Genomic DNA, 18,206 nt, shown 5'->3' with positions numbered 1-18,206 from the left:
TCAATAATAATTCTGGCTTGGTCAGACCCAGCAAAGGAATTACAAGAAAGTAAACATTCCAGTCACACTGATCCCTCTTTATAGCCGGCACAATTTGCTTTGAATACTCAGGATCAAAAAAAAAAAAAAAACAACCTAGGTGACAGTTTTAGTGATTTTTAACTTGTGCCTATGATCATACAATTTTCTAGCTCCACTGTAGAGAACTCTGCTTTTTAAAACTGCTAAAAACTAGAACACATCGTCAATAATCTGCATTTCAGAATCTGAATAGACATGACTGCTGTCTTTCTTCTTAAAAATAAAAAATAATAAGGCAAAGGAGGAAGAGGAACATATATTCTTTTTAAAAGCTGAAGTACCTCTCCAGGAAGATGGCTTTAATTACTGCATTAATTACTGGTCTTAGAGACTATTGCTAGTAGTATCTATACTCCAGCTTCACAGTCCTGGAAGAAGGAAAAAGCCTTCTGTCCTTTTACAGGAATAACCAAAGAAATCATTCCTTTTAAAAACTTATTTTCTCAGGAAAAAAATACTACATTGAAAATATATTTATTTGCAGGGCTGCAGGGCTTTTATATTTTCCAGACTTTGGGGGAGCTAAAAGATATGTGAAGGAATGATTTTGGGAAATTGTATATTCTCAGTTTTGAAATTTTAAGATACTTGTAACCATCTTGTGTGGTCTGGGTATTTGAATAAGTACCTGAAAGGACATACCCATAATGCCCATGCTTGGACACTCCACTGAGTAAACTGTAAACGCTCTTAATCTCTATTATTTTTTCAGTGCTTGGCTGTGCTGTGCTGCCCTTAGTGGTCAGTGCACTTTGATGCACTTCACAGTGCAGATTAACCTTTCAAATCTGATTTTGTTTGACTCTAAAAAAAAAAAAAAAAAGGAAAAAGAAAAAAGTAGAAACAGAGGTTTGCTGTTTAATAGTTTAATATCCAGGAAATGTAAAAATAATTCAGTATTTGGTTTTAACAATCACTTCCCTCTTCAAGGAAAAACCACTTGTGATTAATGCAAGCACAACGCATTTTTTGGAGCGTCTATGATGTCTTTGCATATTGCCAAAATATTTTGCATTAACTTGATAGGATTCCTCCCAAAAGGCTATGCATGCAGCAAGCTCACTACTTCCTATAGTGCTTGCCCACCACTTGAGAAACTAATATTCCATATATTTATTTTTCCTATCCTGTTTTTTTTTTTTGCATTTGAATTGCCTCTAATTCAAATGCTTAAATATATAAATAACACCCTGAGGGAGTCTAGTATTTGTACAGAATTAAGTATATCCTATTCTTAGCAATTAGTTTTGTTTAAAACACTCACCTAGATTCTCTCAATAGGTATTAGAGGGACAGACATTTCCAGAGATTTATCCCATCTTAAGACAGCTGTCTGAAGTAAGTGGGCGGAAATGGTCTCTGGAGGCATTTCACTCTCTCCTTTGATTTGTGAAAGCCTAGATAACTAGCTTAGCCTAGATAGGTAACTTTTAGATAGATAAAATCAGGTAAGGTGGAACCTATTCTGGTTCTCTCTCCTTTTTATGCCACTCTAGATTTAGTTACCTTGTCCAAGGAACAAAAAAAAGGCTGTAGCTACAAGCATAAAGGTCAGCACCACATTTACAACTGCTTGTGCAAGTTCACAAGAAATTCATTTGAGCAAATGGCAACCTTACAAAAATCAGTAGAGGTTTCTTTAAGAAACACAGAGTTAATGTAAAATGAGCAAAATGAAAATGTTAATGTAAAAAGCAAAATCAACTTTTGCTTCTCATCTAAATGCTGTGTGAAAGGATGAGTGAACATCCAACACACAGAAGTCACTTTTGGCCCCACTCGGAATATCCTAATGTCATTCTGGAAATACGAAGAAAAAAATCTTTTTTTTTCCCCATCACTGCCATAGTATGCCCACAGCACTGATCACTACAGCAATACTGGGTTGTACGTCCCATCTTACGCAGCATGGCAACCCTCGTAAGGATTTTGTGGCACAGGTTATTTTCCCTGCCATGTCACCATTAGTTCCGATGGGACCTTGGCCAGCTCAGATAGGTCAAGCAATGCTTAAAACCCGTTTTTCTTAGTTGCATCTCCTGAGATCTGCCTCCCTAGTGCAGGCTCACTAGGAAACGCATGGAAGTTTCACCTTTTACCCCTCTCTAGTCCTGACTGGGCTGATGGCATCTCCACACCTTCCAGGGCTGGACACAGCTGCACAGGACCCAGCAAATGGACACCAACAGAGGGATAATTTCAAACAAGCACAACACTGAATTTTCTTCTCAGAACTGTGCTCCAGATAAGATAAAAAGCAAACTTAAACTCCAAAAGCAAACTTAAAACTTCAAACAGACCAACACAACGGAGTCTGGAAATGTCACAGTTGTCTCTACTTTCAGCTGCTCACAGGAGTCACAATATCTGCATATGCCAAAAATAAAGCCCCTTCCCAAAATATTTTGGGAACTTACTCTCTCAGAAGACAGAGGAGAAAGATGCAAAATGAAGAGAGCTGTAATAATTTAACTGGGATTTCTTTAATGCAAAGTCTACTTACTCCAGCAGTGATTATACTAGACAGAGGGGTGTCACAGGGAATTACTATATCTCATTCTACTGGCCCATAGCTAAGTGCTTGGTTTATCTGTGACAGGTGAGGAAGGACCCATCCACATTTAACAAGGAAGGTGGGTTGGTGCTCATCCTTGTGATTGCAGAAACACACAGAGGCACTAAACTGCCTGTTGTAAGCCTGGATGCAGATTTAGTTAGAACACGTAGCACGCTCTAATCTTCTCTTACCTTGTCAGAGAGTATTTGGCAGCTAGATCACACTAGATCAAGATTTAGCTTTTCCTTCCATGCTCAGCTCTGCCACTGACTGTGCATTCACACTAAACCCAGCCTTGTCTCAGCTTCTTTCCCTGTAACACAGTAAATAGTCATTTATGGAGCGCATTCCGATCCATACGTCAGAGACAACGTTGTCTATCTATTGTGGTTTGTTTTCATTACTATCTATATCCATTTATTAAAATTACTGAGACTGTCATAGCACTTCTGCTCTCTTAAGAAAAGAGTTTAGCTCAGTGATTTCCACATGTACTGATTTGGGGGCTTTTTTTTGCTTTAGCAAAACAGACTTGTGTCTTCCAACCCTGTGTCAAACTTCACTGAAATATTCTGTTACATAAACTTTTGTTTTTAAGTGTTAGAAAACACAGATGTTCCAGCTGTCAAAGCAGCTTTTCAAATTCCAATAGTTATGAGAAAAAAAAAAAAAAGTCGAACAGCTAACCATACAGTTTGGGGCAGTACCTCCTTTTTAAGATATAAAGAGATCTGTTGTGGGTTCAGGTCATCAGCTTCCTACTTACAAGGCATATTGCCTCCCATAGCACTTCAAGGAAAGCTAAAGGAGCTAATTGTGCTGTAGGTTGACTGGCAGTTCAAAGGCTTCAAAGTCTCTCTGGAGTCTTTTCCACTAAAGAGATGACATTAACTGTGATTCATCAATCAGGGGTTTATGTAACCTGATAGCATTTCACTTTTGCTATCCATCAAGTCCCAAAGATTTTTGGTGTGTGATAATGTGCTTTGTGTGCCTGGATATCTTCATACAACTGACTAGAGACTGGCTACCAGAAAACACTTACAGGTGACACTCCAATCTCCTCTAAGGACACTTTACACAGGGTCCTCTTCTAAAACACCTCAACCCTAAAAGATGTGAAACATCCTCCCCTAGCAGTGGAAGCCTTAGGAATAGGGGAAAACTGCAAATCGGGCATGCAGCTACACATCTCCTTGTGAGCATGGCTTTCTAACTACAGACACCCTGCTTTTTAAAAACATGGACATTTTTCATGAGTTTCCCGAAAAGAGGAACTGTTGCTCAAAGAGGTTTAAATTGTATACATCCTCTTTTGGCTATGGAGATTAAGGAACTGATTTCAGATAACAGTGTACGTTTATGATAAAAAAAAAAATACCCTCATGGGTGACAATTTTTATGGTCCTTTTAACAGCTGTTTAATCATCTGCTAGAGACTATTACGAGTATTTTAAAAGTCTACAGGATGATATATTACCCAGAGCAGTGGCCTGTAGCTGTATAACACCATGGAGAAGATAACGACCATCTATAACAACTGCTTATAAAATACTTTAAAAATGTGCTAGTCCTTTGTGGATATGAAACTGTACTAAATGTTATGTTATGTTGATGTAGAATTATATATACCGAAGTTCTTAGATTTGTCCCCTAAGACCAATAAGCATAAACAGTGTGAACAGTGAAGCATTAACATCTGAGAGCTGTTTAAAATGAAACTAGTTGTTTCAGCCTGTGGGAACCCATCAGTAAGCGGTATAGGATTTCTATGAAAAGTGAGTATCAAAAGCAAGCCTATATTATTAGAATTGCAGTCATTAACCAGGCGTCTATCCCTCCATCTGGAAATGCATAGAGATCCCATAAATCAAGAAATAAACTGAAGGCTACCAATGTAGACTGCAGTATAGACTATAGAAAAAGGCTCTGATCCCAAAAGCATAGTTTCAACTACCCATTCCAAAGAAATGTTTAGGATGAACTCACTGTGCACTGATTTTAAAGAGACTCAAACTTGTCCCAAAGTATGTTTTTGTGTAGCTCTGCATAGAATTCTTTCCTGAATCAGTTCCTGTGATAAGGATTTTCATTTTTGTTCCATTCAAATCATAGCATTCACAGGTATAATATATGCTGGTGTAAAATTAATTTAAAATATTAATGGTTGGAAGTTTTTGGATTCTCAGTTTCATGTCTTCATGTCTTACAATAATAAAGTGCCTTAAACCTTCTACTGGACATTTGGTTCAAAGCCAGTTTGTTGCAGAAAACACCACTTCCTGAAATCATCCACGTCATTTGTAGTATCTGAAGTATTTATGGGATCTCACATTTAAATGCTGACTTTTCCACACCATTCATGCCTTCTATTAGCAGGGTAGATCGCAGTCAAAAGTGGCATGGTGGCTAATCAGACGGAAACTGTGATATATGGTCGAAATTACATGATTGTAATAGAGCAGAAATTCACGGATTTTTTTTCAGATACATATGTTGAACTTCTAATGAATTTTTAATGACTTCTTACAGTAGAGAGACAATTTCATGTACTGATTCATGTTCCCTGTGCCTATCAAATTCTTTTCTCATCTGCAAAAGGAATGAAAAGGTCAGGTCTTCTGCCCTCATATCCAATAATCCAGGCAACCAGTAACCACAGCTCCAATGCCCCTCAATGAGGGGCTATCTTACTTGGTAGCCTACCTCACCTGTGCCGAAATACCATAAATAAGTTGATTTCTGTTTCATGGCATTGCCAACGTAAATCCTCCTACATAAGCTAGCCCATCGCATTTGCCCTAGTGAAGAATCATTACTAACATGACTGATTCTCAGTTCAGCACAACTCTCCTTTTTAAACAGGAGAGAAAATGCCACTATTAATAGCCGAGCTGTCAAAGCTGCATCATCTGAAAGATTCGCAGTGTTTCAAGACAAAGCCAGATTGTCGTTTTCTTCCTGCAGCTTGCAGGGAGAAAAAAAAAAAAAAAAAAAAAAAAAAAAAAAAGACTGATTATTGAAAGTGAGATAGTTTCAAAGAAAACTTACTTAAAACTTATGCACCAGCTCAGCTAGAAAGGGCTGATGTGGTATTGTGGAGATTTATTTTGAAAATCAACCACTTCCATTACTGGTGAACAGCTTCATTTGCTCTGCACTTATTAGCAGTTCATCTCCCCTGAAATAAGCCTGAGAGTTACTCCTGGTCGCACGGTATCTTCTACAAACAGAGGTCTGCACTTGTCATAAGAAGTTGGGGTGGGGAAGATGGATGGAGAGGTGATTTCCGAAGTCTCACAGTAACCTTTAGGAAATCAGAAACCACATTCCTACACCCATGTAGTTATTTTATCTTCTTTTTCCCTTGCAGTAGCAAGCAGTGGGGCCTCAGGCAGTACTTTCAGTAGCAGTGTACTCAGGACATGTGCGTAAGGAAACATGTGTAGCAAGACAAGATATGAGTTGACAGCGCATCAGCTGCAAAGAGATACTACAAGAAGCACAGCTTTCCCCCCAGCAAAATATTTTGTTCTGTGGTGAGAAAGAGCAGGTCCACATACTACTGTGGTGGTGGGTGCTACCAGCAGTGTATTGGAGAGCTGAATACCTCTTTATCTTCTAGATACCCCTTTATCTTCTAGACAGCTATTTTAGCAAATGATCACAGCACGAAGCAATATATGATTTAGGTTATCAGGAAGGAAGAATACAAGAAATACTATTTCATATTACTTATTTATAATTAGCACTGCCTAGAGCTCTGATATGTAACATGGATAACCAAAGGAGAATTCTGCTTTAGGCTGTGTTTCTAGAAACATGTTCCAGGAGAGTGAGGAAAAAAAAGTCATGAATTTAAATTTCCTGTTGGAAGGTGAATTGTTGAACACAAGGCAGTAGAAGTCATGCAGATAAACTCTACGAATTGTAACTAGCATTAGAAACTGCAACTCATAAATCACGGTGCTGACAATTCTGATTTTTCTGATGTCAATATGGGTTTTAATCCTTGTTTGACAGATTCCCAGCTTCAAGGACTGCTTCACCACAAACTCTCTGAGCTCATTCTCAGATCCAGCGTCAGCATCAGCCTTTTGAGGCAACACTGTCATTTTTCAGTGGTGTCAAACAAGTTGTTTTATACAGCAGAACAAGGGCATTAAGATTTTCTTAACTAACCAAATAATTTTTTTTCATTTGTGGTCAGTTCTGTGAATTGCCATCCTGTGTTTCTGAATCATGCGAGTATTTTTATCCACAGGTAAAAAATGATCACCTTTGTTCCTGCCACTGCTTCCACATGTCTTTGGTGGGGTTAACAACAGTTTTGAGGTGAACAGGAAGAGCTATTTGTGTTTTTATCAATGCTAAAATGGCACATACCAAGTAGCAGTAACAAACAAAGTTATGATAGCAAAAGTATAGCTGATAAAACAATACTTGAACACAGACACCCATATCTTAACTGCTACCAGTAGCAAATTAGAACTCAAACATTGTAGTGTTGACCAGCATAACACCAAACAAGAAATACTGTGTAGAGTACATTTTGGCCCAAATTTTCAGGCTTTGGCATCCAATTTTAAAAATCTAGGGAACTATTAAAGCTCCAAATCATAGGTGCGCAGTGCAATTTCATACTCTGTCCATTATCCCACCCTGTCTGCAGTTGTCAGGACAGTGTCCTATTTGCCATGCCTGAACATTTTTGTCCTGGATATCCTAGGGTGTCTAAAATGACAGTAGAAAACTATGTTTAGGCATATTAGCTATTCTTTTAATTTCAAACTTGGCCATTTGAACACAAGGCTTTTTTTTTCTTCCTCCTTTATTTTTGTTTTGATGTTTGGTCCAGATTTTTAAAAAAGGTGATTTAAAAAAAAGTTATAAAAGCAAAATAATTTGTTCAGCTCACATACAGCATCATGCTCGGTCCAAGGCATAACAACAAACAATGGCACATTTTTTTCTCTTTCAGTACTGGCAATATTTACATCAATGCATGTTAATGCATTGTTGCTATGGTTTACTGAAAAAAAAGAAATATGTTCATTTCAGATTAATCTCCAAAGTTTTTCTTTGTTTTCACGCTTCAGGCAAACTAAACCATGAGTTACTCACATACTTCTAATTCTTGGTTAATGAGCAATGGTGTAATTTACTGCAGACAGCTACCTTGCACTGAAGAACAGCATCTGCAGTGCAAGGTAGTACATGCAACAGGAAATACAGCTCTTTTTGACTCTCACAAAAGGAAAAGAAATATCCATTACCTAAAGTCTATATGTGCGTCATTACTGTTGTCAAGCTCATATGGAATTCAGAAAGGGAAAAGCAGCCAGGAGAGTGGGAAACATCTGCCTAGCAGGTGCCAATAATAGCCCAAGAAAAAGGCAGAGGGAGACTCCTTAAGTGTTAAACAAATGAAGACTTAAAAAAGAGTTAAGGCACCCATAATGGACTTAATTTCACATATATATGGACTCCTCCAGTATAAACATCTATATGTGAGCTAGTCACGCAAGGCTGCTTTTATAGTCAATGAGGAGAAACAAGTACAAATCATCACAGCTATTTTAAACTCCTACATTAAAAACATGCGCAAGAATGCGCTCTCCACTCATTCAGTTGCATGGATCCCACTCTTCAGCACGTAAAAGCAGCAGACATTCAAGGTGAGATTGGGTCCCTTTTCCTCTGCTGCCAGTAAGTTACTGTACAGCGCATGCTTATCATCTTGCAAATCAAGGCAAGCAAGCAGGCAGTCTCTAGAAGGAACTGGGACATGGGCATTTTGTATCCTCTGCATCCTTTGAAAACCTCAGCTTCACTGTTGAGTCTGGCTAGCCTCATATAGGCACAACATTTTAGATAGATCTTCATATATGGACTGAAATGAGATTATAAATCAGTCAACATATTTTAACTATGAAAGACAGGGTTTTTTTCCTATTTTATTTAAACTCAGAATCCTTAGTTTCTGCTTCAAACTAATAACATTTTTTATGCATGATAATTAAGTTATTTTTGAGACCAACATTAAGGAGTTTGGTAAGGAGTTTAAACACTAGTTTAAACACAGTTAGTGATAAACATAGTTTTACACCAATTTTTGAATAGTAGTTACAGGAGAGGACTTTGTTCTTGAAAGCTAAGTTATGAATACTCCTGATGGCAGAGAGGTTCCATAGTTACATAATTCTCTGTTGTTTTGCCTGGAAAACCACCACTTCTGCTTAAGAGAGATTTGTAACAAAAGCAGTTGTATCTTAGTTTTCTGAACATCGTATCTGAGCTGCAATAGCTGGATAGACTTCTTGCTGACTCTGTCAAAAGGTTGTTAAAAAGGGAATGCAAAGGCTCTGGGGCACGGGAGCCATTTCCACTTCTATAATGCATGCAAGAACAGGCTTTTCTGCTTTTCTTCCAAAGCAATGAAACTGCCCAAGACCACTTTCAAAAGAGCTGGAATTAGAATTTGGGATTGATATTTCTTAGAAAAAAAGTGTTTACACATATCTTATGCCAGCCTATAGTTTGATGCAACACTATAACATGCTCACATTAAAACATGAGTACTTCTGAACCCTGCACAAATTGCAGCTGATCTATCCGCTGCTTTTTATGAGTTGAGACAACATGAGCTTGGTTTTTCACAAGAGCTGAGCACATACTACTTCAGAGTGCTAAATGGATCATTATGAAGAGCTGAACTTATTTAAAGGTGGTATGCAGCACATACATAACATCATGGTGAAGATTAAGGGAAGCTATGCTCAAGTTTTTCACCCTAGGACTGTCCATCCAGGGCAATAAGATGGGAACCGATGGCAAAAGAAGTATAGTATAGCATATTAAAAACAGAGAGTGAAATGTTAAGAAGCAACATCCCTATTAAAAAAAAAAAAAAGTGTCACTTGCTAAAATTTTATTGACAGGCAAGCTCTATAATGAACAGCTGTTTTAAAGAGGTTGCTATCCTCAGCCAAGTAGCACAGATGTTTGAAGGGAATCAGCAATTGAACTTAGGCCATTTCAGTGCAATATCTGCTGTTACAGACTAAAAAGACAATGAAGGAGTCTTCTAGCTTTTGTGTCAATATCTTAATGTCCATAAATACTTGAGACACCAGTTTTTCAATGGTATTTGGGCACTTAGAGGTACAAATAGGCAACAAATGATACTAAAGAAAAAAGGTAATTTGCCTAATTCCTACTGAAATCAGGACCCTTGGAAATGGGTCCTAATTTGTATCTTTGTAGATTTGCAACAAAATCATTACCACTGTATTTAACCTCTGCAAAGCCATGTTTTATTATGTTTCCCTCAGCCACGTTATGCACAGTAGAGAAATAAATTTGCACAAGCAGCCTTTGCTCTGACATTTGATAGCTTTCTAATACTAGTCTTTGTCTTAAGAATATTTTCATGCATGAAACAAAGAATCTACCTCTGTTAAGAAAATAAAAGATTTTGCATTGGTAACAACAATATTTTCATTCATACATATACTCTTCTACCTTAAGGATTTCTATCTTATTTCCTATCTGACTAATCATCCTATCAGTCAACTTTAATAATTTTCTCTTTTTTCTCATGCCTCATACAGCTTTTATCACTTTATACATTTTTTTTTTCTGCTGTGAACATTATACACTTCTATAACAAACCTCAACAATTTTAACTAACCTATCTATCATACATCTGTTTTCTTATAATTCAGTAACTTGTGATCTGGCATTTCATTTAGTCTTGCTTTCTTTATAACTTTTGTTACCTTATTTAGCCCTTGAAAACGCCCAGGAGGAATATTACCTAGGCATCTTATCAGAACTGTAAAATCGCAGCTACGGTTCTGATGTGCAATATGCTATTACAGTATCTTCATGAGGGCATCCTGCATACACTAGGTCAATATTTACTGATGTGCTAATGCAGTAATGACCCATCTGCCTCTGCTCCTCTCTGGGGCACTTTCCTTTCTATCTATAGGGATGGGAATTAATGACAGTCTCTCTGTGCTGCCTGATGTCAGAGCTGAGAAAGGTGTGAAGGGTATATAAGAGCTGTATTACTTGTCAGAAGGGAAAGGGGGAAAACGGATACTCCAGAGCCAGATGCAAGCGTGGAATTGTTGCATGCACCCTTCTTGCTAGCACAGGAGTGCCTCTTCAGCTAGCTCCCTGAGCATCAAAAGGTAAACAATTTCCTTTCTTCCTTTATTTAAGATACCATGCAATACCAGTGCTTTCAGGAAAGCACAATCTTTCTCACTATTAAACAGCAGTATTTTTCAGAAAAAGGCTAAAATAAGTTCAAGACAAATTACACTTGTAACCAGAATTTCAGATTCAGGACATACCCCAGTGATATGGGGAAGGATTCACACTGTTAGATGGAAAATGAGCATTTGCTGCTGAGAGCTATTTGTCTGAAACTGCATGGTGTGACTAAACTTAGGGGGATCATGTTTTTGCTCACACAAAAGAGATTAGCTGTTGTTGATTTAGGACAGAATGGGCATCAGAAATACAACTTGCTCAAGAGTACTTAGAATTGCTTTCAGTTTTGAATCATTATTCTTTCCAGAAACTTTGGAAGCAAAGATGTGCAACCTAAAGCTGTCAGTTGTCTTCATTGTACTTTCTGTCGCTTTGAGCTGTCTGGAAGCTACACCTATTGAGAAGTGAGTTACAAATAATTGTATTTATTTCTTTTTAGGGGAAAACACGCTTAGGTTGTGCATGAATTGCTTTTGTTTTCTTGTCTCGAGTGATATGAGCAAAAATAAAGCTATTCAATCTCACAGTATTTTGTTGTTGTTGTTTAAAGATTATTATCTGTGCCTGATGATCTATCTGATGGGACTTCCAAGAGACAAGGATGGATATTGCCAGTAATGTCAAGGAATGCATTCCCAGAACTTAGTGAGACAGTGCCAGAACAAGCAGCATCAAAGCCAAAAAGGTATTGATTTCTTCTCTTCTCTTCTCTTCTAGTCAGTTTGAGTTAAATTAGGAAGTAAACTTCATGCCTGTGAAATTCTATTCCTTCAGACTCTTCCTATTGAACTCTCAAACAGAGCTTAGAACACTTATTTGAGAGGAAATTAAGACACTCAATAATCTTAAAGATCAGGTTGGAAAGACAAATCCAGCAACAAAAGTGACAGATCAGTTTACCAGCTCCATTCTAACCCTTTCATAAATAAAAAAGCCTACTCAGTCCTTTTATTTTAAAAGGGCATTTTTATCTGTTATATTTCCAACTTGAAGGAAAAGAAATAGAAAAGTCTTTCTGAATAACACAAAAGCTCTGCTAGAACTTTTTTTTTGAAATGTAACTATTTTCTGAATAAATTATGTTTCATTATTCATTTAAATATCAATTTAATAATGAGAAGGACAAAAGAACCAATTGGCTCTCATAGAACTTAGCTAATCTGAAATGTGTTTCTGTTTATAAATACATAAATGCTATTTTTAGATAAATTTTTAAATACTTGACAAGCATTTCAAAAAGCATTTGGAATTAGTACCAAATGATAAGCAGCACTGAATTAGTACACCTGGTCATTAGGCTTACGAGTGATTTTCTTCAATGACAGTTCTATTACAGACAGATTCAGTGAATCTATACTCTGTGTAGACATCTCTGATCTGTATTTCTCATTCTCTATTTGAAGAATTGTTATTATATGACAGTTTGATTATCTTCCAAAATAATTTGTTCATTGAGATAGAGTTGTGGGGTTTTTCAATAGCTATTACCTTTAAAATCTATAATAATAATTATTATTATTATAAAGTGCACAGTAATACCTTTATGATTGTGGTATGCCATACCTGCTTTGCTGTGGCCCTTGCTTATTCTCTTTCACTGGGTGAGCTGCTCCATCAAAACATCTAATCAAATAAATGCTGCAGATCAGGGATTTTACATCTATGATCAGTTCAGTTACACTAGATATCAGTTAGAAACTTTGTAACCTTCAAAAAGGACTGGAATTAAACTTGGAGTGTCAGGGCCTCACTTGGTACGTTTAAAGATGAGAACTCTGCCTCCACGAACAGATTTGAGAATGAGAACCCACTGTTGCTTGAACATCTAATATTAACGTCTTGATTCAACTCTTCTTAACTCAATAGACATATCAGTGAAAGAACCATATCAACTTCCACATGGCCATTTATTTTAAATACAGCTACTTATTTAAAATATTAATTACTTAGAAACCCTTACCCATTTACTGACAAAAAAACAGTATATTTCAGACATTTCTCTCATGATTGCCTTTGAATTTGGCCACATCATGCCAGTCAATACAATAGTGCCAACAACAACATGAGGAAGCCCAGGAAAGTTATTGACAACTCAGTAAGCAACCTGAGCAGTGAGAGTATTTCTGTCTTGTGGAACGATATAATGGTTACACGTTACACGAGTTCTGTACAGAATTCTGTAGATGGTCTGCTGATTCAAACCATAAAATGTTATTTTTTGGATATGGATTCTTTCATGGATTCTCTTTGAAGTGTTATGCAGGAAATGATTACTTTCTACCACAATAGCATTATCAAGTAGTTGGTGTTTCAACAAGACGTAGCTGCTTTTTGGTAGTGACTAAATTCCTGTTTGGGTGGAACTAAATCTGAAGTGGCACTGGAGCCATGAGAAGTTGGCAGTGTCCACTACCTCTCCTGATGGGATAGTTGGAGACAGTCTTTAGGCTCATCCATTTGATGTGAATTAGGGGATTAATGTTCACTTCACTGAGAGCAGGATATGAGTCTATGGAAATAAGAGAATTAAAAAAATGAAAGTGATCATCATTATGTTAGCAATCCTCATGATATCAGCAAGGGCTTTAAATAGATTTAGTAGTTCAGCTGAAAGCTAAACATTTAGTCATTGTTTTCACTTACTGTCTTAACTATACTATCATTACAGGTTTTCTAGATGTCACAAACTGTTGTGCAGGACATCAATAAAAATGACATATGACTCTTAAGTCATACTCTAAGCATTTAGATAATCCCCATCATTAAAACTGATAATAGCATAGAGAGCAAGATTTTTTCAGGCACAAAGTAGGTGGTAGGAAGATTGTAATGTTCATGTATTTGTGCTCACATTAAAAGAACTCCCACGTTAGCACAGCTCAAATGCCTTTTAGAAGTGGCTTATTTTATTGCTCATCATTTGACTTCATCTTGGTTCTTTTTGTCTTCTATTAGGAGTCACCATCTGGAGAAACGGAAATGCAACACCGCTACATGTGTGACACAACGCTTGGCCGACTTCTTAGTGCGTTCCAGCAACAGCATCGGTGCAATTTATTCACCTACCAATGTGGGATCTAATACGTATGGAAAGAGGGACACAGAGGAGCTTTTAAGCAGAGAACCCCAAAACAACGTACAGCTTTAGTGTGTTAAAATGACTACTGATACACTTTTCATTAGGAGTTCCTGCCTACGTTTTATGTATCAATAACTTTTCAGGCATTTATTACTTGTACAGTCTTAACAGTGCCTTGTCTTCTTTCTGTGCGTGTGTGTACATTATTTTTTTGTTCAGTATTTTGCTATGCATGCATAATGACATGCATAGGTATTGTTTTAACTTTGTTAAGAACTCCAGAAATCTGCCTGTCAAGTTCCTTTGTAAAAAGAAAATAAATCACATTAATAAATGGAAATGTAATTGCAACAGTATCTTTTTTTATTAAAAAGATCAAAAAGATTTACCATGATGTGTATGTCTTTATAGTCATAGTTCGGTAAGAAAAAAAAGAAATCATCTTAATGAAGACCACCAACAAAAATCAGATTGCTAACAGAAGTTATGTCCTAATTTAAATGAAACAGAAAAAAAAAATCTTGTTTGGAAATGTCTGCATTGTTTTACCTGTTACCCTGTTTTGCCAAGTTCAAGAGAAAACTAGATGAGACACTTATGGCTGTTCTGTGTGGATGATTAGACTGGTTGCCTGAATTGTCTCTTTCTGCCTTAAAGTGGCCTAAAGTAATAGAAGTGATCCTGCGCTACAGATTTCATAATATACATATGGATATTAAGAATTTACAGTTCTTAGTTTAAAATAGTATCAGTTAAATGTAAGCATCATGAGCATTAAGTGCATTTTAAATATGAATAAAAGAAAGCTCAGATAGACAGCTCTCAGAAGCACCTTTCTTTGGACATTTCTTCCTTTAACTAGAGTAATAAAAGGAATGAACAAAACCAAGTGAACTTTCCTAAAAGAACACCATCCTATTGTAACAATGATTATTCTGTTCATCATTTTCTTGGTGAAGAACAATCATCTGAAGAATCTGACTGTCAAGTCAGGAAAAACATTTAACAGATGTTTACTACTTAAAAAAGAAAACAAATTATATCTTACTAATCTTCATTGGTGTGCAATATTCACAGGTGGTAGATACTTGTTTCAAGGCTAATCCCAACCTGACACATGTACAACATACTAGAAATCAGTTTTGCCTCCTAGTTGCCATCTGATAATTAAAACAGAACACAGACTGTCTATATACAGGTTCTCTGGAACTGTAAATATTGCTTTCTGCCCCATGATCATGATCAACTCAATATTAACATCTATTTGGCATCTGTTTGTCCTATATGGCAAAATAGTGGAAAGAGTTGTTCATCTCCCAGATGAAAAAAACAACAGATAGGGATAACAGATTTATCAATAGTTATTGACTAGCTAGTTTTCAGCACTCTCCTGCTATTTGGTGGAGAAAGACAGCAACTGCCAGTTCATCCCAGCTTAGACATCTATTTTAGGGTAGAATGAATCACTCTCTTGAAGTGCCTCTATTTCTTCACTGACTACAGAGAGTGTCTAGACAATTAGCGGAAAAGGGGAAGTTAGCTTTAAGATGGCTAGAGTTATGAATCCTACCTGCAGCTGGCATGAATTGTTCAACCTAAAAACAGTCTGGTAAAGTAAAAAACAAAACAAAAAACTGAGGTTTCTAATTGTCAGAGTAACCAGTTCCCATATTATTCAAAATAGACAAAAAAAAAAAAGGAAAAAAAAGTTTTGAAATAAATTAGCAAGTTCATCAGCTGGAGCATCTCTTGAGAGACAGCCCACACTGAGTTGTTTCCCTGTGTATACCTTTGAGAACACAATTCTGCCACGCTTCCTCCTACTGCATAATTACCACAGACTGCACTTAGAGAAGAAGGATCTAGTCATGGTAAACACGGATACAAGCACAATTCTTAGAGAATGAGACAGAAACAGGTTTTTTTTTTTTCTTTTTTAAAATAAAAATACAATTTCAGAACATGAAAACTGCTACGTGAAGCCTAATTACACAATAAAAATTAAATGCTTCTAAGCACTTTTGAAAATCCCACTGTGTATTTATTCCTATATCTTTAGGGTCCTAAATAATTATCGAGAATCTGATTTTACCTAGGTTCAGTTCAATTTGAATTCCAATGGATGTCATGTATTTTTCAGAGATGTAAGAAACCAAAAAAATAGAAAAAGAGGAAAATGAAGAATACAAAAATGTGATAAATATGGTTAAATAGAAATACTAAATCCCTGATTTTTAGTGACTTATATTAAATTGTCTTTAAAAGGAACAGAACAGGGTTATATTATTGAATTTTGCTAAATGAGAGAGGGAATAATAAAAGTTATCAAACGAGTAAAAGGGATGGTAAAAAAAAAAAGAAATGAGAGAAACATGAAGAATGCATTAAACAGAGTAATGTCCCCTAGGGTCTAATATTTCATAGAAACTGTGACAGTTTCACAAAAGACAGAAGTTATATTTTTTCCATGATTAATACAGTTGAGGTAAGAAATTGATTTCACTTTAAAAAGCTTGGGCTAAAACTACAAAAGTATAAAATATTTTTATAGCAGAAAGTGCACTTTTATTGAATAGTCACCTTTGAATGAGTATTTTCTATTTCCATTAAGGAAAATAAATATTTCTTCAGATAAGTAAGATTTTTGCCAGTAGGTTGGCAAAGTTTCCATTCACTTTCAGCGGGATAGTGTCATTAACATGTCTAGATTCTACTGAACGGCTTTCTAAAAATATCTGAAAGTTGATACATAGACACTATGAATAAAATCCGTTTCCTCTAGTGCGCTGTTGAATATGTTCTGTAGATGCCATCCTTGTTTTCTAGAGTTATGCTGCTTTTGAGTCAATTAGTTCATTTACAAATATAGCTTGACATTTATGGGAGACTCCTTTTGTTGACAATAACAAAGTTAAGTAATTTTGTTGTCTAGGTTCATTATCGTATAAAAAAGGGATGGCTCTACATTGCTCTTGCAATGCCACTAGCAAAAAGCTGTGGTTAGGCATGAGACATCTCCTCACCACACACCAAATATAAAAATAATGGTTGAAGTAACATGAAATAGAATCTTTCAATGGAATATGACAACTTCTGTTTCAATTATTCTCTCTTTTTTTTTCACCCACGCAAGAAAAAATATACAATATTTGAAATATTGTTGAGAAGCAGAGTATGCCTCAGTAATCAGACTCAAACTTAGATATGAACCCCATCATTCAAAGCTTCAAATTAAGGCAACAAAATCCGGACTCTTTGCTCATCAGGTTTTCTGAATACCTAAGAAAAATTGGCGTCCAGTTTCTATTACTGTGAAAACTATGTATCACAAATTAGATTTAGTTAAGAAGCATTTCTTTAGCAAGCAGTCTTCATTTCAAATGTTAAAAATGTTGCTCACAAGCCTGGGATTCACATCATACATGCCATCAATAGTCGAAAGCCATGACATCCCATAAGCTTTTGAAGACTGAGACAATGGAGATAAGACAATAGTTAAAACTGCTTTTCTTCATGGAACAATTTTTCTCCTAAAAAATCTCAACAAAGATAGCATTTACATGCATTTTAATCCTAACAATAGGGCTGATTTGAGTAACAATCATGCCATAAAGTCACTATTTCCTAAAAAATGCTTTATAATCCAAATTCAGTTTAATTATTCAAATTAACAATCATAGACCCGCATGTATTTTAACAAGATTTTTGCCTCCACGTTAAAGGGCTCTTTTTGATCCTACACTAAAGATGGTGAAACTGTTTCTCATAGGCTATTTTGCAATACCCTTAATACAAATGAATACTCCAAAGGTAGCCAAGACCTGCTGCAGAACAACTGGTTGCGCTTTTGGTAACAGAATCTGCAATTACCTAAATTACTTTGGTCCAGATTTTTGATTAGTACATCATATCTGTAGCATGTTTATTTTTTCAAAAGCAATTAAAATACTATTATTTTATATATTAAAATAAATGGTACATATTAAAATAAATGGAGTTCCATTAAATAGACTGTTACATTTACGAACTGAAATAGCTGGAACATTTTTGGAATGAAATGTTACTTGATCTGAACATTAGGATTTGCTTAATATTTATACTGCCAACAGAGTCAGATTACTTTATCTGCACAAAGTCCTTATTTTTACCTTATTTAATAAGCACTCCCTTTGGAGGAGGTTGAAGTGGGACTTCACTGAGGGA

At 36.2% G+C, this 18,206-nt stretch overlaps 1 protein-coding gene across 1 annotated transcript; it reads left to right on the top strand.

Moving 5' to 3' along the window:
- The first annotated feature begins 10,731 nt into the window (after window positions 1-10,731).
- Window positions 10,732-14,392, top strand: IAPP (islet amyloid polypeptide). The gene is made up of 4 exons (XM_010220956.2): window positions 10,732-10,839; window positions 11,232-11,328; window positions 11,475-11,609; window positions 13,880-14,392. The coding sequence occupies exons 2-4, from the start codon at window positions 11,249-11,251 to the stop codon at window positions 14,070-14,072; spliced, it is 408 nt and encodes a 135-aa protein (XP_010219258.2). The 5' UTR covers window positions 10,732-10,839; window positions 11,232-11,248; the 3' UTR covers window positions 14,073-14,392.
- Window positions 14,393-18,206: the final 3,814 nt, after the last annotated feature.

Source organism: Tinamus guttatus, unplaced genomic scaffold, assembly GCF_059628265.1.
Source record: "Tinamus guttatus ecotype Peru unplaced genomic scaffold, ASM5962826v1 Tinamus_guttatus_pri_ptg000308l, whole genome shotgun sequence".
NCBI classification, from domain to species: Eukaryota; Metazoa; Chordata; class Aves; order Tinamiformes; family Tinamidae; genus Tinamus; species Tinamus guttatus.
This window is presented reverse-complemented; position numbering and strand designations above follow the sequence as displayed.